Below are 14,021 nucleotides of genomic sequence, written 5' to 3'. Positions count from 1 at the left end.
GAGAGAACCCTCTCTCACGGCGTGAAGACGACGCGCCCGTGTTCCATTCCTCGAATGGCTCGCGCACGCGCAACGGCCGCCCCACGAAACGCACGCCCCGTCGCATTAACTCCGCGGCGGGAAAGGCGGCGCCTCTGGTAGGGGAAGCGAGCGACGCTTCGCCTTCGCCATAATGACCGCGTCAAGAAAGGTACGCCACGTCATTCGATTTTGTATCCTTTTTCCTTCTCCTCTTTCTCTCTCTTACAACAGGGACCGAGAAAGGGGGAAACCCCGAAAAGGATCCTTCTCCGTGAAGGAAGCAGGCTCCGAGCCTCCCTACTGATCAGAGGTTCGAAGGCTGGCCCCTCGGAGGGGTTTAACAGCCGCCTCAGAGCGCGTGGGCTCCACACCCACTACTGGTCAGAGGTTCGAAGGCTGGCCCCTCGGAAGGGTTCAACGGCCGCCTCTGGCCACTCGGGCTCCGTGCCCACTACTGATCAGGGGTTCGAAGGTTGGCCCTCGAAGGGTTCACAACCGCCTCAGACACAAAGCGAGGGATGACCATGGGTACGTTCGATACATAACCAAGGCTCGGGCTGCGCTCCCGAGGTACCCTAGGACATTTCCGAGACCAGCGGGAACGATCTTGTAACGGAATCCCATCAGAGGGAGGCATCGAGCCCTCGGACCCCGTCGACAGGGGACCGGGTCCGGCAGATCACCCGCAGGTACTTTTGGGCGCGCCTCTGGGCCTCTAGCCGACCCCTAACAAATGGGGCACGGACGTCCACTCGGATTACCCGCCAGCAGCTCACCGGAGACACCATGTTCGGTGCCCTCCGAGGGCAACATGGCGCTTTCCCCCCTCCTCCTTGCGGAAAGGCGACGCAGGGGCGTATGTAAAAAAGTCGAGTCTGTCCCTGACCGTCCTCTTGCCCTGTGCAAAGGCTCGGGGGCTGCTCTCGCAAACCCGGCTCCGGCCAAACCGTTGACAGCGTCAACATACCAGCCCGAGAATTTGGGACCCGACCGTGCACCCGGGCTACGGCCAGCTCGCATGAGGGAACGACCAGACCAGCCGAAGCATTGCGCGAGGCATTAAGACCTCGGAGGAGTCAAACCACTCCTCCAAGGCCTCGGGGGCTACACCCGGCGGGTGCGCTCGCGCGCACCCACCGGAACAAAACGCAACCGAGAAAGGCTGGTCCCCTTGCAAAAAAGTGCGACAAAAGCCTCCAAGAGAGAGTTAACACTCCCTTCGAGGCTTGGGGGCTACTGTCGGGGACCATAATTAGGGGTACCCTCAAGGCTCCTAATTCTCAGCTGGTAACCCCCATCAGCACAAAGCTGCAAAGGCCTGATGGGTGCGATTAAGTCAGGGATCGGTCCATTCGAGGGACTCGATCACGCCTCGCCCGAACCCAGCCTCGGGCAAGGGCAGCCGACCCCGGAGGATCTTCGTCTCGCCCGAGGCCCCCCTCCAGCGATGAACATACTTCCGGCTCGCCCGAGGCCCTGTCTTCGCCAAGAAGCAACCCTGACCAAATCGCCGCGCCAATCGACCAAATCACAGGAGCATTTAATGCAAAGGTGGCCTGACACCTTTATCCTGACGCGCGCCCTTCAGTCGACAAAGCTGAAGTGACCGCAGTCACTTCGCTGCTCCACTGACCGGCCTGACAGAAGGACAGCGCCGCCTGCGCCGCTCCGACTGCTGTGCCACTTGACAGAGTAAGGCTGACAGGCAGTCAGGCCCGGCCTCAGGCACCATAGGAAGCTCTGCTTCGCCCGACCCAGGGCTCGGACTTGGGCTCAGCCCCAGAAGACGGCGAACTCCGCTCCGCCCGACCCAGGGCTCAGACTTGGGCTCAGCCCCGGAAGATGGCGAACTCCGCTCCGCCCGACCCAGGGCTCGGACTCGGGCTCAACCCCGAAAGACGACGAACTCCGCTCCGCCCGACCCAGGGCTCGGACTTGGGCTCAGCCCCGGAAGACGGCGAACTCCGCTCCGCCCGACCCAGGGCTCGGACTCGGGCTCAGCCCCAGAAGACGATGAACTCCGCTTCGCCCGACCCCAGGGCTCGGACTCGACCCTGGCCTCAGCCGATAGTCTCCGCCTCGCCCAACCCAGGGGCTCGGACTCGACCTCGGCCACGGAAGACAGACTCGACCTCGACCTCGGAGGAGCCTCCACATCGCCCAACCTAGGGCGCGGACCGGCCACGTCAACAGGAGGCGCCATCATTACCCTACCCCAAGCTGACTTAGGCTACGGGAAACAAGACCGGTGTCCCATCTGGCTCGCTCCGCCAGACAAAGTAATGATGGCGCCCCGCACGCTCTATGACGATGGCGGCTCTCGGCCCCCTTACGGAAGCAAGAGGACGTCAGCAAGGACTCGACAGCCCCGACAGCTGTCCTTCCGCCAGGCTTCAGCGCTCCTCCGACGGCCACGACACCACACGAACCGGGTGCCAAAACCTCTCCGGCTGCCACGATGGCATGTACTTAGGGCGCTAGCTCTCCTCCGCTAGACACGTTAGCACTCTGCTACACCCCCATTGTACACCTGGATCCTCTCCTTACGCCTATAAAAGGAAGGACCAGGGCCCTCTTACAGAGGGTTGGCCGCGCGGGGAAGAGGACGGGACAGGCGCTCGCGTGAGGCCGCTCGCTCCCTCTCCCGCGTGGACGCTTGTAACCCCCTACTGCAAGCGCACCCGACCTGGGCGCGGGACAAACACGAAGGCCGCGGGATTTCCACCTCCCTCTCTCGCTCCGGCTGCCCTTTCTTCCCCCCTTCGCGCTCCGTCTCGCGCCGACCCATCTGGGCTGGGGCACGCGACGACATTTCACTCGTCGGCCCAGGGACCCCCCGGTCTCGAAACGCCGACAATTATGACATTAAAATGAATTTGGAACTATATCAATGTGGATCGACTAAGTTCGATGTGTGGAACTTTCTGACATGTGAATGAGATGTCAGATATATTTTTGTGGTTGTGAATGTTGTTTTGTCGACAAAGTGTGTGTTGTGAATATGAAAATGTATGTCTATGTGTCTGTGGTTGTGGATGCATGTGTTTGTGGATATATGCTGTGTAATGGTTGTGAAATATGAATATTTATTGCTACGATAATGTATATTTTGGAAATGAATAAAAACATGAAGAATTTTGACCTCCCTGAAATTCATTATGTTCGACAGCCACAAGCAGGCTATCGGACGTTAGTAAATAATATCCAACAGTCACGTATAGTCGTCGAACATAAATTAAATTAATATCCGATGGCCTACATGTCCGTCGATGATAAGCTTATTATGTCTGATGGTCTGCATGCCGGTCGTTAGACATAGTGCGTGAAGGGCCCACTAAACACCGTTATGGTCGTTAACCGACTATACTGCCGACGGTGTCTGTGGACGGTCGGACATATCCTAGCTCCGACGGCTACCGTGGGATATAAGATTATTTCAGAACTTTTAAAACTGACGGACACTTGCCGTCTCGGGCCAGGAGGAAATAATTTATATGTCTCATGGTGTAGAGCTTATGTATGATGGCTTAGGTCGTCGGGATTTTTTGGATTTACTGTTGTGCGTGGCCAGTAGGATTCTGAATGGAACATCATGTGTAAATGCATGTTCTCAGAAATCATATACATGTATATATATAGTGTGTGTCGTACATACCTACAACTTTGAAAGAAATATCTAAAGTTGAACAAATATATGTACAACACGTTGAAATAAATTAACAGCAGGCCTTGATGAGGTGAGGACCTCCCAGCCTTGGCATTTCATTTGACCGAACCACAAGAATTGGCTGTGGCGACAGGAAGATCCAAGCACTCGCTGCTGCTTGCAGGTTTCAGTAGTAGAAATTCTGGGTCGTGGTGTAGGTCTGTCCGAACTGCCACCACCCAGGCGCGACGTTCCAGAACTGAATGTACTGCCCGCCGGTGGTGGTGACGGCGAAGCTCAGCCCCTGGCCGACGAGCCCGGCGAGCGCTTGCCAGTTGGCGCCCCAGTTCCTGGACATCTGGATCCAGTTCGTTCTGTCGCCCTTCACCCAGGCGGCCCCCACGGAGCCACTGCCTCCGAGGTTCTGGACGTTGACGAGCAGGAAGTACTGCGAGCCGGCGAGGCTGAAGCGCACGCCGCCGGTGCGCGAGCACTTGACCTGCTGGTACAGCACCGGGATGACGCCGGCCCCGTAGATGCCGATGTGCTCCCACGCCGGCTGCGACATGTCGAAGTGGGGCCGCCCCGGCCCGCACCACCCGCCGTTGGGCAGCGCGTAGTTGGCCGGGCACAGGTTGGTGGCAGACACCGTGATGGAGCTGCCGGGCTTGCAGGACTGGCCGCCCGGACGTGACGTGTCGCAGGCGATGAGGTAGCACTGCCCGCACGACGCGCCGTCGTTGAACAGCGTCGCGCTCAGTGCCGCGTTGTTCACGCCGTACCCGGCGTTGTACAGGTTGTCGTACCCGCACGCGCCGCCTGCATGCCAACCGTCGTGTGTGCAGATGTAGTTAGTAACGGAGTGTGCATATATAGCGCTTGTGCATGAGTAGTACAGGTATATCCAGAGCTAGCTAGCTTACCCATGGTGCCGGAGCCGTCGGCTCCGCCGTAGAATGTGGCGGTGCCGGGAGACCAGCCCGCGGCGGCGAGGGAAGCCAGGCACGCCGAGAAGGCTACGCGCAGAACCAGGGACATGTTCATTTTCATGACGACGACCGTTGATGTGGACTGGCAATGGAGATCAATAACCGTGTTCTGGACTTGTGCGATGAGATGAGATGCATGCCGTTGGCTGCAGGCCAGTGCTTGTTAAATACTAGTGCTGGAGGAGGACCAGAGAGGCTAACTGCCGGAGGGCAGAACGGCAACTGACGATAGGTAGCTCATGTATGGCATGGCGCCATGGCCTCATGCACGACGATAGCTAAGCTCCAAGGCTTGACTTTGGGCAGGGAATTAATCATGGACGATTGCTTTAGTTTAGTTCTTGTTTCCATATGCTAGCTAATGATTATCGTATAATGTATTATAAATTATCAACGGACAATCAACTAACCGAAATTCTCTTCACATTAGTTCGTTGAAACTCTGCTCTTCATAGCAACCGCTCCAGAACATTAAAAAAACCTTGTGACCATTGATCGAGGAGATGTGCCACCATCACCGCCATTGATACACATGCGTATAATTTGATTAATTCTTGATCAGGTTTTGCAAAACTTGAATTTTACCTGACCTAATAAAATACATTCTTAGGGCAAGTTTAATTTGGCAACTCCATTTCTAAAAATGATTCTTATTTTCTAAAAGGGAAATGAACTAATTTTATTTAAGAAAATAGAAATCTCTTGAAAAATAGAGCTGCCAAACTAGCCCTTATCATTCTTAAAAAAACACAAGTAACTTGCCTTAGCAAATTAAGCCTTGTTCTCCAGCAAGTTGACCACTGAAGTTGCTTATGAATATCCCGTAAATAAACAATTGCAGGCTTTCGAGTCCATGCAGATCATCACCTAATAATGAGTGTGTTCCATTAACTACGAATAATCCACCGGTTATTGACAAATTCAACTAGCTAAGCTAGTTAGATTGGACGCAGATCGATGATGAGTTAGTAGTTGGGGGCGTTGCTTGAATCAATCATTGAAATGTGCAGGCCATGGCCATCACGAAAGGCAATCTAGAGTTAACTACTAGCGCTTCAGAAAATAGTCGTACGGTATTTACTCGCACCTACCGTACCTAAGAGTGTTGGAGGTTCTTCCAGTATTGTAGGTTGTCGATTTAGCCGACGCAGAACCAATTTTGCGCTTCAATTGCAAATAGAGGTTAGTCTGACCTATAAGACCATGTGCTTATATTGTTCTTTTCAACATCTCAAGAGAGATCAGAGTTTGGTAGACAGTATGGCATAGCGCGTTATCTACAACATAAATAATCCCCCTCCGTCCTAAAATATGATTCATTTTAGACTAAACATATATTCATTAATTAATATATGGATGTAGTTTGTATGTACGTCTATATTTATTATAATTTATTCAAATATAGACAGAAAAATAAGGCTATAAATAATTACATTTTGAGACGAGAGTATAACTTGAATTATACATGACCAAATGAAATACAGTATATTCTTACCATTCTAATAAACGAGTCCATGCAGATCATGATCTAAGCTATCTCCAGTAGACTCCCTATTCTAAACTCCACTATACAAACACCACAATCTATATTGTAAAATAGTACTTTACACAGTCGTTTACACGGCCTGCTGGAGACATCAGGGTTCACTAAATTGGTTGCAAGGTAAAAATACCGATTAATCGCGATAAATCGATGAAAACCGGTAGGAATCGGCCAAAATCGAAATCACCCAAGTTTTGAATTCTAAACGGTTTGAAACCAATAAATCAACCGATAAGGCCGATCAATCGACTCCTGGCCATAATCCGGTGTCATAGAAGAAGAAACAGAGCCATATTATTTTTGCAAATAAAGCACCTTGAGGTCCCATAATTTGAACAAAAGATGACGCCAAATATTATCATAAGTCCAATAACAATATTTAGCAGTTCAAATACATTACATGACATTGTTTCATAGTTCACAAACAACATTGAAGATACAAATACAGTCTCCGTCAAAGATCATTCCTACAGGGTGCATTCCACTGATATTGTGCTTGTGCCATATTGTACTCCTCCGTTGATAGCAACATAATACCTTGCCGACGCATAAACTGTTGCTTGTACTCTATCCAAGTCTGACCGGTCCACGTAGAAGTCGTACTCCACAACTTCACCAACATTTGGTAGTACTCAGTGTCCTCCCATTCGTACACCCACCTTATTGGTTGTTGTATTACCTCACCAATCAAATAATTGACATAGGGAAGTAGGGGTGAAGATGAACCTTTTCTTTCGTTGCTAGAATCGGGGGTCCAATATGCTTGTTGTAGGCCTTGTCGTTTGATCCCTGTGTGAGTGGTCCTACGCTCCTTAGGTACGACGTGATCTTGGTCTTGTGTAACGTATTTGTACCAGGACTCCCCTACATAGTTACGAAAATATAGTTAGATATGAATCATTAATTTATTGAGAACAAAATGTAATGGTACCTGCAAAATGTATCGGAACAAAATGTAATGGTACCTGCAAAATGTATCGGAGCCATCGGAGACCCACCAGCACCACCACCACCACCACCTCTATCGCCAGCACCACCACCAGCATCATCAGAAGATGTCACTGAACTGCTATCGACAGACTCTTGGTATTGTGGACTTTTATCACCACTATCGGTCTCATCATCGCTAGCCACTGCTTTCTTTCCTTTCTTGCTTGTTTTTCATAACAAACTCTCCTTGCTTTCTTCTATAGCACTCAAACTCCTGTAGTGTCTGGGCATTGATTGAAAATGATAAAATATATATCCCCATTCACCATGTTTTGTGTCTCTTTGAATGCATTGATGAAATATGGACCGTTAGCTTTATGCCCTGGAATCGCCTCCGCATGGAACCACTTAGTCCACTGTTGACCAACAAAATGGACCACATTCTTTCCTGCCTTAGAGAACGGACCTGTATTAATCCTTGTCTGCAGCATATGTGGCTTCTCCTTCCTAGAACCTATTCTCCCAAACGCGGCACGAACACCACCTTGGGACGAGCCACCACTCGACTCATACATGCCACAGCTCGTGCGAGCAGCCTCCTAAGATCCTCCTCCTCTCGACGCACGCATTGTGGCCTGTAACTCATCATCATCATCATCATCGGAACTATGATGCGAACCCACCACTTCCAACTTTCGTGCCTCTTCCGCTACTCTTTCTTTCCTTTTATCATGGACCTTGTCAAGCTCCTATCAAAAGTAATCGGCAGTGTCTAGTGAAATGTTGCGACAACCTTGCACATTCCCGCCCCCACACGATGCAAGGTGTTTCTTGAAACGTGTAGCACCTCCCCCCTTCCACCGTTTCTTGCAATACATGCACTTGAAACCGGGTTATATATTGTCCCCATGTTCCCAAACCGGATTGATCCGATCGGACCGATCTGACATCCCTGAAAATAGCAATAACATGAACTATTGTTACAAGTACAATTACCATATATTGCAAATACCAGTGCAATGTTCAAGATATTTGAAGAGAAAAGGGAGAAAAACTCTCTAACCCTAGCTCCTACTTGTAGGCCGACAAATTAGCATTATCAGCCGATTAATCGGCTTACTCGCCCGGCTAGCCACTCCTCAAGATCGATTAACCACTTCTAACCAGCGGCTCGTCATCCCAAAACGCCACCGCATGGTGCTCGGCTAACCGAGTAGCGTGTTCGATAAGTCGGTGATGCCGAGTGATTAATCGGTACAAAGAAGTGGCTTACTGCTCAAACGGACGAGCAGGCACCCAAGCGGTTAACCGATGTAGCAGGCCGGCTAGCCAGTGACTCACGCCGGCTATGTCTCCTCCGGCAGCGAACGAGAGTGGATCTTGGGTGGATGCGGCTTAGGGGAGGAGAGAAAGTAGCTTGGGCAAGTGACGGTGCGATTTAGGGTATTAGACGTGTGTTTTGGGCCGCATGGACCTCGACCTAGTTAGAAGACTTTTTCTTTTTTTTCTTTTTTTGATTGTTGTTTGATTTTTAGTTTAAATTCAATTGCGTATTTTGAAATTTGGTTTTAGCCAAAAATCATGAAATAATCCATAGTATTTATGCAAAACTTGGCATTAACTTTTTTTCAAAATTTATAAAAAAAAATCTCAAATTCAAATCTCAAAATTGATACCAAGAACTAGTCGGCTGGGACCGATTACCGGCTATCCCGGTTAGCCAAATGGCTCCTCGATCCTTGGGACACATATGCATGATGAGTTAGTAGTTAGGGGCGTTGCTTCAACTAATAATTGAAATGTGCAAGGCCCATGCCATCAAGAAAGGCAATCAGCTAGCTAGAGTTAGCGCTTCAGAAAATAGTCGTACGGTATTTACTCGTACACCTACCGCACCTAAGGCCCTATTTGGGAATAAAGTTTTTGAAAACATAGTTTTTGGAATGATAATATAGTTTACTTTAGTCATGATAATACAACCGTTTAAAATACTACAGCTTTAGAAATTGAAGTCCAGACCTAAGTTTAAAATACCTTAAAATAAATAACTACAGTATTTGCAATACTTTAGTCTGAAAACAAAGATTTTTAACTAGCTTGCCAAACTCCATTCGGTATATAGTACTGGAGTATTTAAGAATACTACAATATTTTTCCAAAACTGTGAAAGTTGTCACGCACTATGTGTACAAACCAAGCCAAATTTCACATGAAATCATAAAACTTCTATGGAGGTCGGCTAGATTTGTACACATAGTGCATGACAACTTTCACGAAACCATGTCAAATTTTAATCACAGACTCTACATATGATATCAGGACATGTCGATAAGTTTAATGATTTTCTGATTTTGTTTGTGTTTTATACAATTTTAAAACAACTGGATAACTTTGCGGCCATATTTCATGAACATGGTGTCTAAATTTATGGTATGTTTCTCAAATAGACCGTAACTTATGCTCAATAACATGAATATCATTTTCACATTCATCATTTTCTATTTTTCGAGTGGCTTGCAGTTTAAATCTGAATTATCCGAAGAAATTCAATTAAACGAACTAAATCTAATAGTTATAGCAAACATTTTAATAATTGTGGCAAAATTGAACATGTAGGTCTATATAATGTAGAAACACACAACACAAAGTTTTGGGGAAAAGAAAAAAACAAATATACTTTGTCGAGTGTCAAGAAAGACAGCCGACAAAATAATGGTTTGTCGAGCGCCTCTAAGGGGGCATTCGGTAAAATATTTTTAAAAAGTTTAAAACATTTATGTCGAGTGCCCTCTAGGGGACACTAGACACTCGACAAAGCTCTCTGTGCCAAGTGTTATATCTATGGCACTCGGTAAAGTATATTTTTAAACAAAAAATCTTTGTCGAGTGCTAGATCTCGGGCACTCGGCAAAGAACATTCTAGTTACCTAAGGTGGTGACTAACAAAAACCAAATGAATGAACCTCAACACCCATCCTTGGTAGAGCGAGGATTAGGCCCTAGACCCATTGACGGCACGACGGCGAAGCAAACTATACCATAATTACCTCTAATTAATCAGATAAGTGTGTCTCATTCCACCCTCATGGTTGCACTTTTTTTCACGGTGGTCACTCAATGAATCGATCCTTACGGTGAAACATTTGGGAAATAGCCCAAGCCTCCTGGTACTGTATATCTATTTCATGTTTAATTACTATGTTAAAGCGCTATTTTTAAGCTAAACATCAGAGCCCATTCCCATAGATAAATAAGGACATGGAAAAGAGAAAACTAGTCATCCTTAGATTGATCATGTTATGCTGGAATTTAAGTTCTTATGTGAAGTAGGACATAAATTGGTCGGATGATACTTTCCTTCATCAAATTATTTCTCAGGGTTTTCATTTGCACCTCCTTTGGACTCCACAAACTATTCGTTATCTACGTCATACAAACATGCATTCAATAGACTAGAAAACAAAACGAATAGTACACCAAACATATGCAATAGAGCAAACCATATTTAGAAAAAGTTTTGCATCAACTATGAAATTTTATAGGCCATCTAGACTACAATTTTGGTGTGTTAGTTATGAGTAAAACAAAACACTAGGGCCACATTTTATTTACAAAGCAAGCCCTTCATTACTTTGTAAGTTAACCCCACTCTGAAAGGGCATACGATGGGGCTACATTATTATAAAATGTTTCTAAACATTATTATAAGCCTATAGTTCAAAATTCATTGAGAAAGAAATTAATATACAATAATGATGAATAAAATAGGGTTTTCAGGGACTCATAATATCTAATGAGGTTACAAGCGTCTAAGTTGGCATTTATTACATTTACACTTACTTAAAAAGGGAAGGGTTAAATCCCTAGCTTAGTTTCAATTAAAAGCTAATTCAATGTCCTTAATTAAACCAACATTTAATTAATTACCTAAAACATGTGACACTGTGAAATAACATTGTTAACATGTAGGAAATGTTTTATAATGCTAATGCAACTTGAATGGAGCAAAATAGATTTTTAATGCAAAAGTTATGAAGCTTTAAGGTTTCAAGGACTTATACATAATTATATATACTTTGGGGGCTACAAGGGGTTTTCACAGGACTCAGACAACATGAAAATAGTTTTGGAGAAAGGCAGGAGAAATTTATTCTATATAAATAATCATATTAGCTTACTTAATTTCTGCCTAAATTATAATTATTAGAATGAATCATATTTTTATGAAGCATATGGGCCTTGTAGAATTTCATAAGCTTTTCATATGGTGCTTAATCATATTTTTTCGAAGCATAACTAAGATTTAAATAATTACCCAGACTAATCCCTTTTAATCTGGTTTGCGAATGAGATTGAACCGACGAAAATGCAACTTGACGCCTGTGATCCGCCGTTGTTCAATCTTCAGAACCACAGAACGTGCACCGAAGAGGGTTTTTGCATTGTCAACAAGCAATGTGAAGGGAACTTGGGTTAGTTGATGGACCGTTATACCGTGCGAATCTTCTTGACTGAGTAGCAAACTTAGTCTAATCATCATCAGCTGATTAATTCTCACGGCAAAGTCCTGAAAACAGAAGTCAAAATTGCTGATTCAGGCCAGCATCTGTATGATTAACTCCCATGGCAAAGTCAGAAGTCTAGTTTCCTGGTAGCTTTAGCCCATCCACGTCCGTGATGATGCACCGCTCTCTAGAGCTGCCAAGGGAACACACGGATTGTTTTCTTCTCCTAACAGCTGCTTGTGGCACACCCTAAACCTCCACTCCACCTATCGTGTGATTGATCAAGTCTTTCTCCTACCTTCGGTTAGCCTGATGAGCACCGGCCTCCTGTATTTAAGCAGTGGTAGTATCCCAATGCCATGCATCATTCCCGCAGCAAACATCCTGATCGGTCACCTAGCTCATCTCCTTCCCAAAACACACACCTTTTCTCTATCTGAAATGGCTAGTTCCTTCATGTTGTGCACGGTGGTTGTTGCGGCGTGCCTCGCCGCCGCCGCCGCCGACTGGTCTCAAGGCACTGCCACTTTCTACGGCGGAGTCGACGCGTCCGGGACGATGGGTAATTAAGAATGCATGCATCCAATTATGATCATTATTTGTGTACGTACGTATATATGAACGTACTAATTAAAGATTTGCTGTATATATACATGTGGTTGCTGATGCATGCATGTTTGTTTAACTATGATATACATACGATCGATGACACACACAGGTGGCGCATGCGGGTACGACAACCTGTACAACGCGGGGTACGGCGTCAACACCGCGGCGCTGAGCCCGACCCTGTTCAACGACGGCGCGTCCTGCGGGCAGTGCTACCTCATCACCTGCGACGGGACGCGTCCGGGCGGCCAGTACTGCAAGCCCGGCAACTCCATCACGGTCTCCGCCACCAACCTGTGCCCGGCCAACTACGCGCTCCCCAACGGCGGGTGGTGCGGCCCGGGGCGCCCCCACTTCGACATGTCGCAGCCGGCGTGGGAGAACATCGGCATCTTCGGGGGCGGCATCATCCCGGTGCTGTACCAGCAGGTCAAGTGCTCGCGCACCGGCGGAGTGCGCTTCGGCCTCGCCGGCTCGCAGTACTTCCTGCTCGTCAACATCCAGAACCTCGGAGGCAGTGGCTCCGTGGGGGCCGCCTGGGTGAAGGGCGACAGAACCAACTGGATTCAGATGTCCAGGAACTGGGGCGCAAACTGGCAGGCGCTCGCCGGGCTCGTCGGCCAGGGGCTCAGCTTCGCCGTCAGCACTACCGGCGGGCAGTACATTCAGTTCTGGAACGTCGCGCCTGGGTGGTGGCAGTTCGGACAGACCTTCGGCACAAACCTGAATTTCTACTACTAATTAAGACCCCCCGCTGCCGACGCCGAGGGCATTCTCTTGATTCTGACGGAGACCTAAATACACTTGTTGGCTTCTTGCCGTTGTATCATTGCTTGTGTCGGCCGGCGACTCCCGGATTGACGCCCATCCTACTTGATGCTCCGGCTGCTGGCGGAGGAAATGGAAGAATAGGATGTAAAAAAGAGAAGGGGGTCGGTGACATCACGTACACCAGATTGCTTTTTACAACACATTTTTTTCTTAACATCGTATGGGTATATACACCGAATTATATACAAAGTCGTTCTACCAACAATGTGCAGACTATGAATTTGCATACTGTTGATACATCTTAGTTCCATCAGGCCAGGAAAGGGTAAACCTGCAGTGTGTTGCCCTGTTCCCAGCTAAACACATAACGTGTCACTATCGGAATTCAGCTTTTTACCGAAATTGGTTTCCGACTAAGTGCTGGTTCATTTTTCAATATCTTTTCCAATCCATGATGACCAATGTGACGATGGTTCACATGCAAAAATATATAAAACAGAAAAATCAAATAGTAAACAAAAAAGAAAAATATGGATGGATATTATTTTGAGTGTGTGTAAAAGATACTCATGGGACTTGGCATCACTGTTGCAATGACACCCAACACACTTAAAATTAAACTTTCAGTGGTACACAATCAGAGTGACATACTTAGTGACACTTACTCAACTTATTCAGTGCTCATGGATGAGAAAGGTTTGGGGGAGGGCTGCATTTATAGAGGAGATCCCTAGTTAGAAACCGGTACTGAATGCTTCACTTTTAGTACCGGTTTCTATAAAAGAACCGGTGCTTATCTAATTTTGGTGGGAATCCCAATTACACTGGCAAAAAAATATACCTTTCAGTATTGGTTTTTACAAAAAAAAGGTACTAGAGGCATCTCTGGTTTTTGAGCCAGACGTGGGATCTTTAGTACACCACCAACTGGTATTAAAGATTTAAGGTTTAGTCGTGGTTTTGTGGTAGATCCGGTAATAAATATTTTGGTACCGGTTCTTGTATTG

General features: G+C 47.2%; 2 protein-coding genes across 2 annotated transcripts; one reads left to right on the top strand and one right to left on the bottom strand.

Moving 5' to 3' along the window:
* Window positions 1–3,600: 3,600 nt before the first annotated feature.
* On the bottom strand, window positions 3,601–4,888 carry LOC103643530 (expansin-A31). The gene is made up of 2 exons (XM_008666704.3): window positions 4,591–4,888; window positions 3,601–4,486 (listed from the first exon to the last, which is right to left on the bottom strand). Exons 1-2 carry the CDS (start codon window positions 4,715–4,717, stop codon window positions 3,855–3,857), a joined length of 759 nt encoding a protein of 252 aa, XP_008664926.1. The 5' UTR covers window positions 4,718–4,888; the 3' UTR covers window positions 3,601–3,854.
* Window positions 4,889–11,984: 7,096 nt separating this feature from the next.
* On the top strand, window positions 11,985–13,416 carry LOC103643529 (expansin-A31). The gene is made up of 2 exons (XM_008666703.3): window positions 11,985–12,196; window positions 12,353–13,416. Exons 1-2 carry the CDS (start codon window positions 11,989–11,991, stop codon window positions 12,982–12,984), a joined length of 840 nt encoding a protein of 279 aa, XP_008664925.2. The 5' UTR covers window positions 11,985–11,988; the 3' UTR covers window positions 12,985–13,416.
* The last annotated feature ends 605 nt before the right edge of the window (window positions 13,417–14,021 follow it).

The sequence above is a fragment of the Zea mays genome, chromosome 1 (assembly GCF_902167145.1).
Source record: "Zea mays cultivar B73 chromosome 1, Zm-B73-REFERENCE-NAM-5.0, whole genome shotgun sequence".
NCBI classification, from domain to species: domain Eukaryota; kingdom Viridiplantae; phylum Streptophyta; class Magnoliopsida; order Poales; family Poaceae; genus Zea; species Zea mays.
This window is presented reverse-complemented; position numbering and strand designations above follow the sequence as displayed.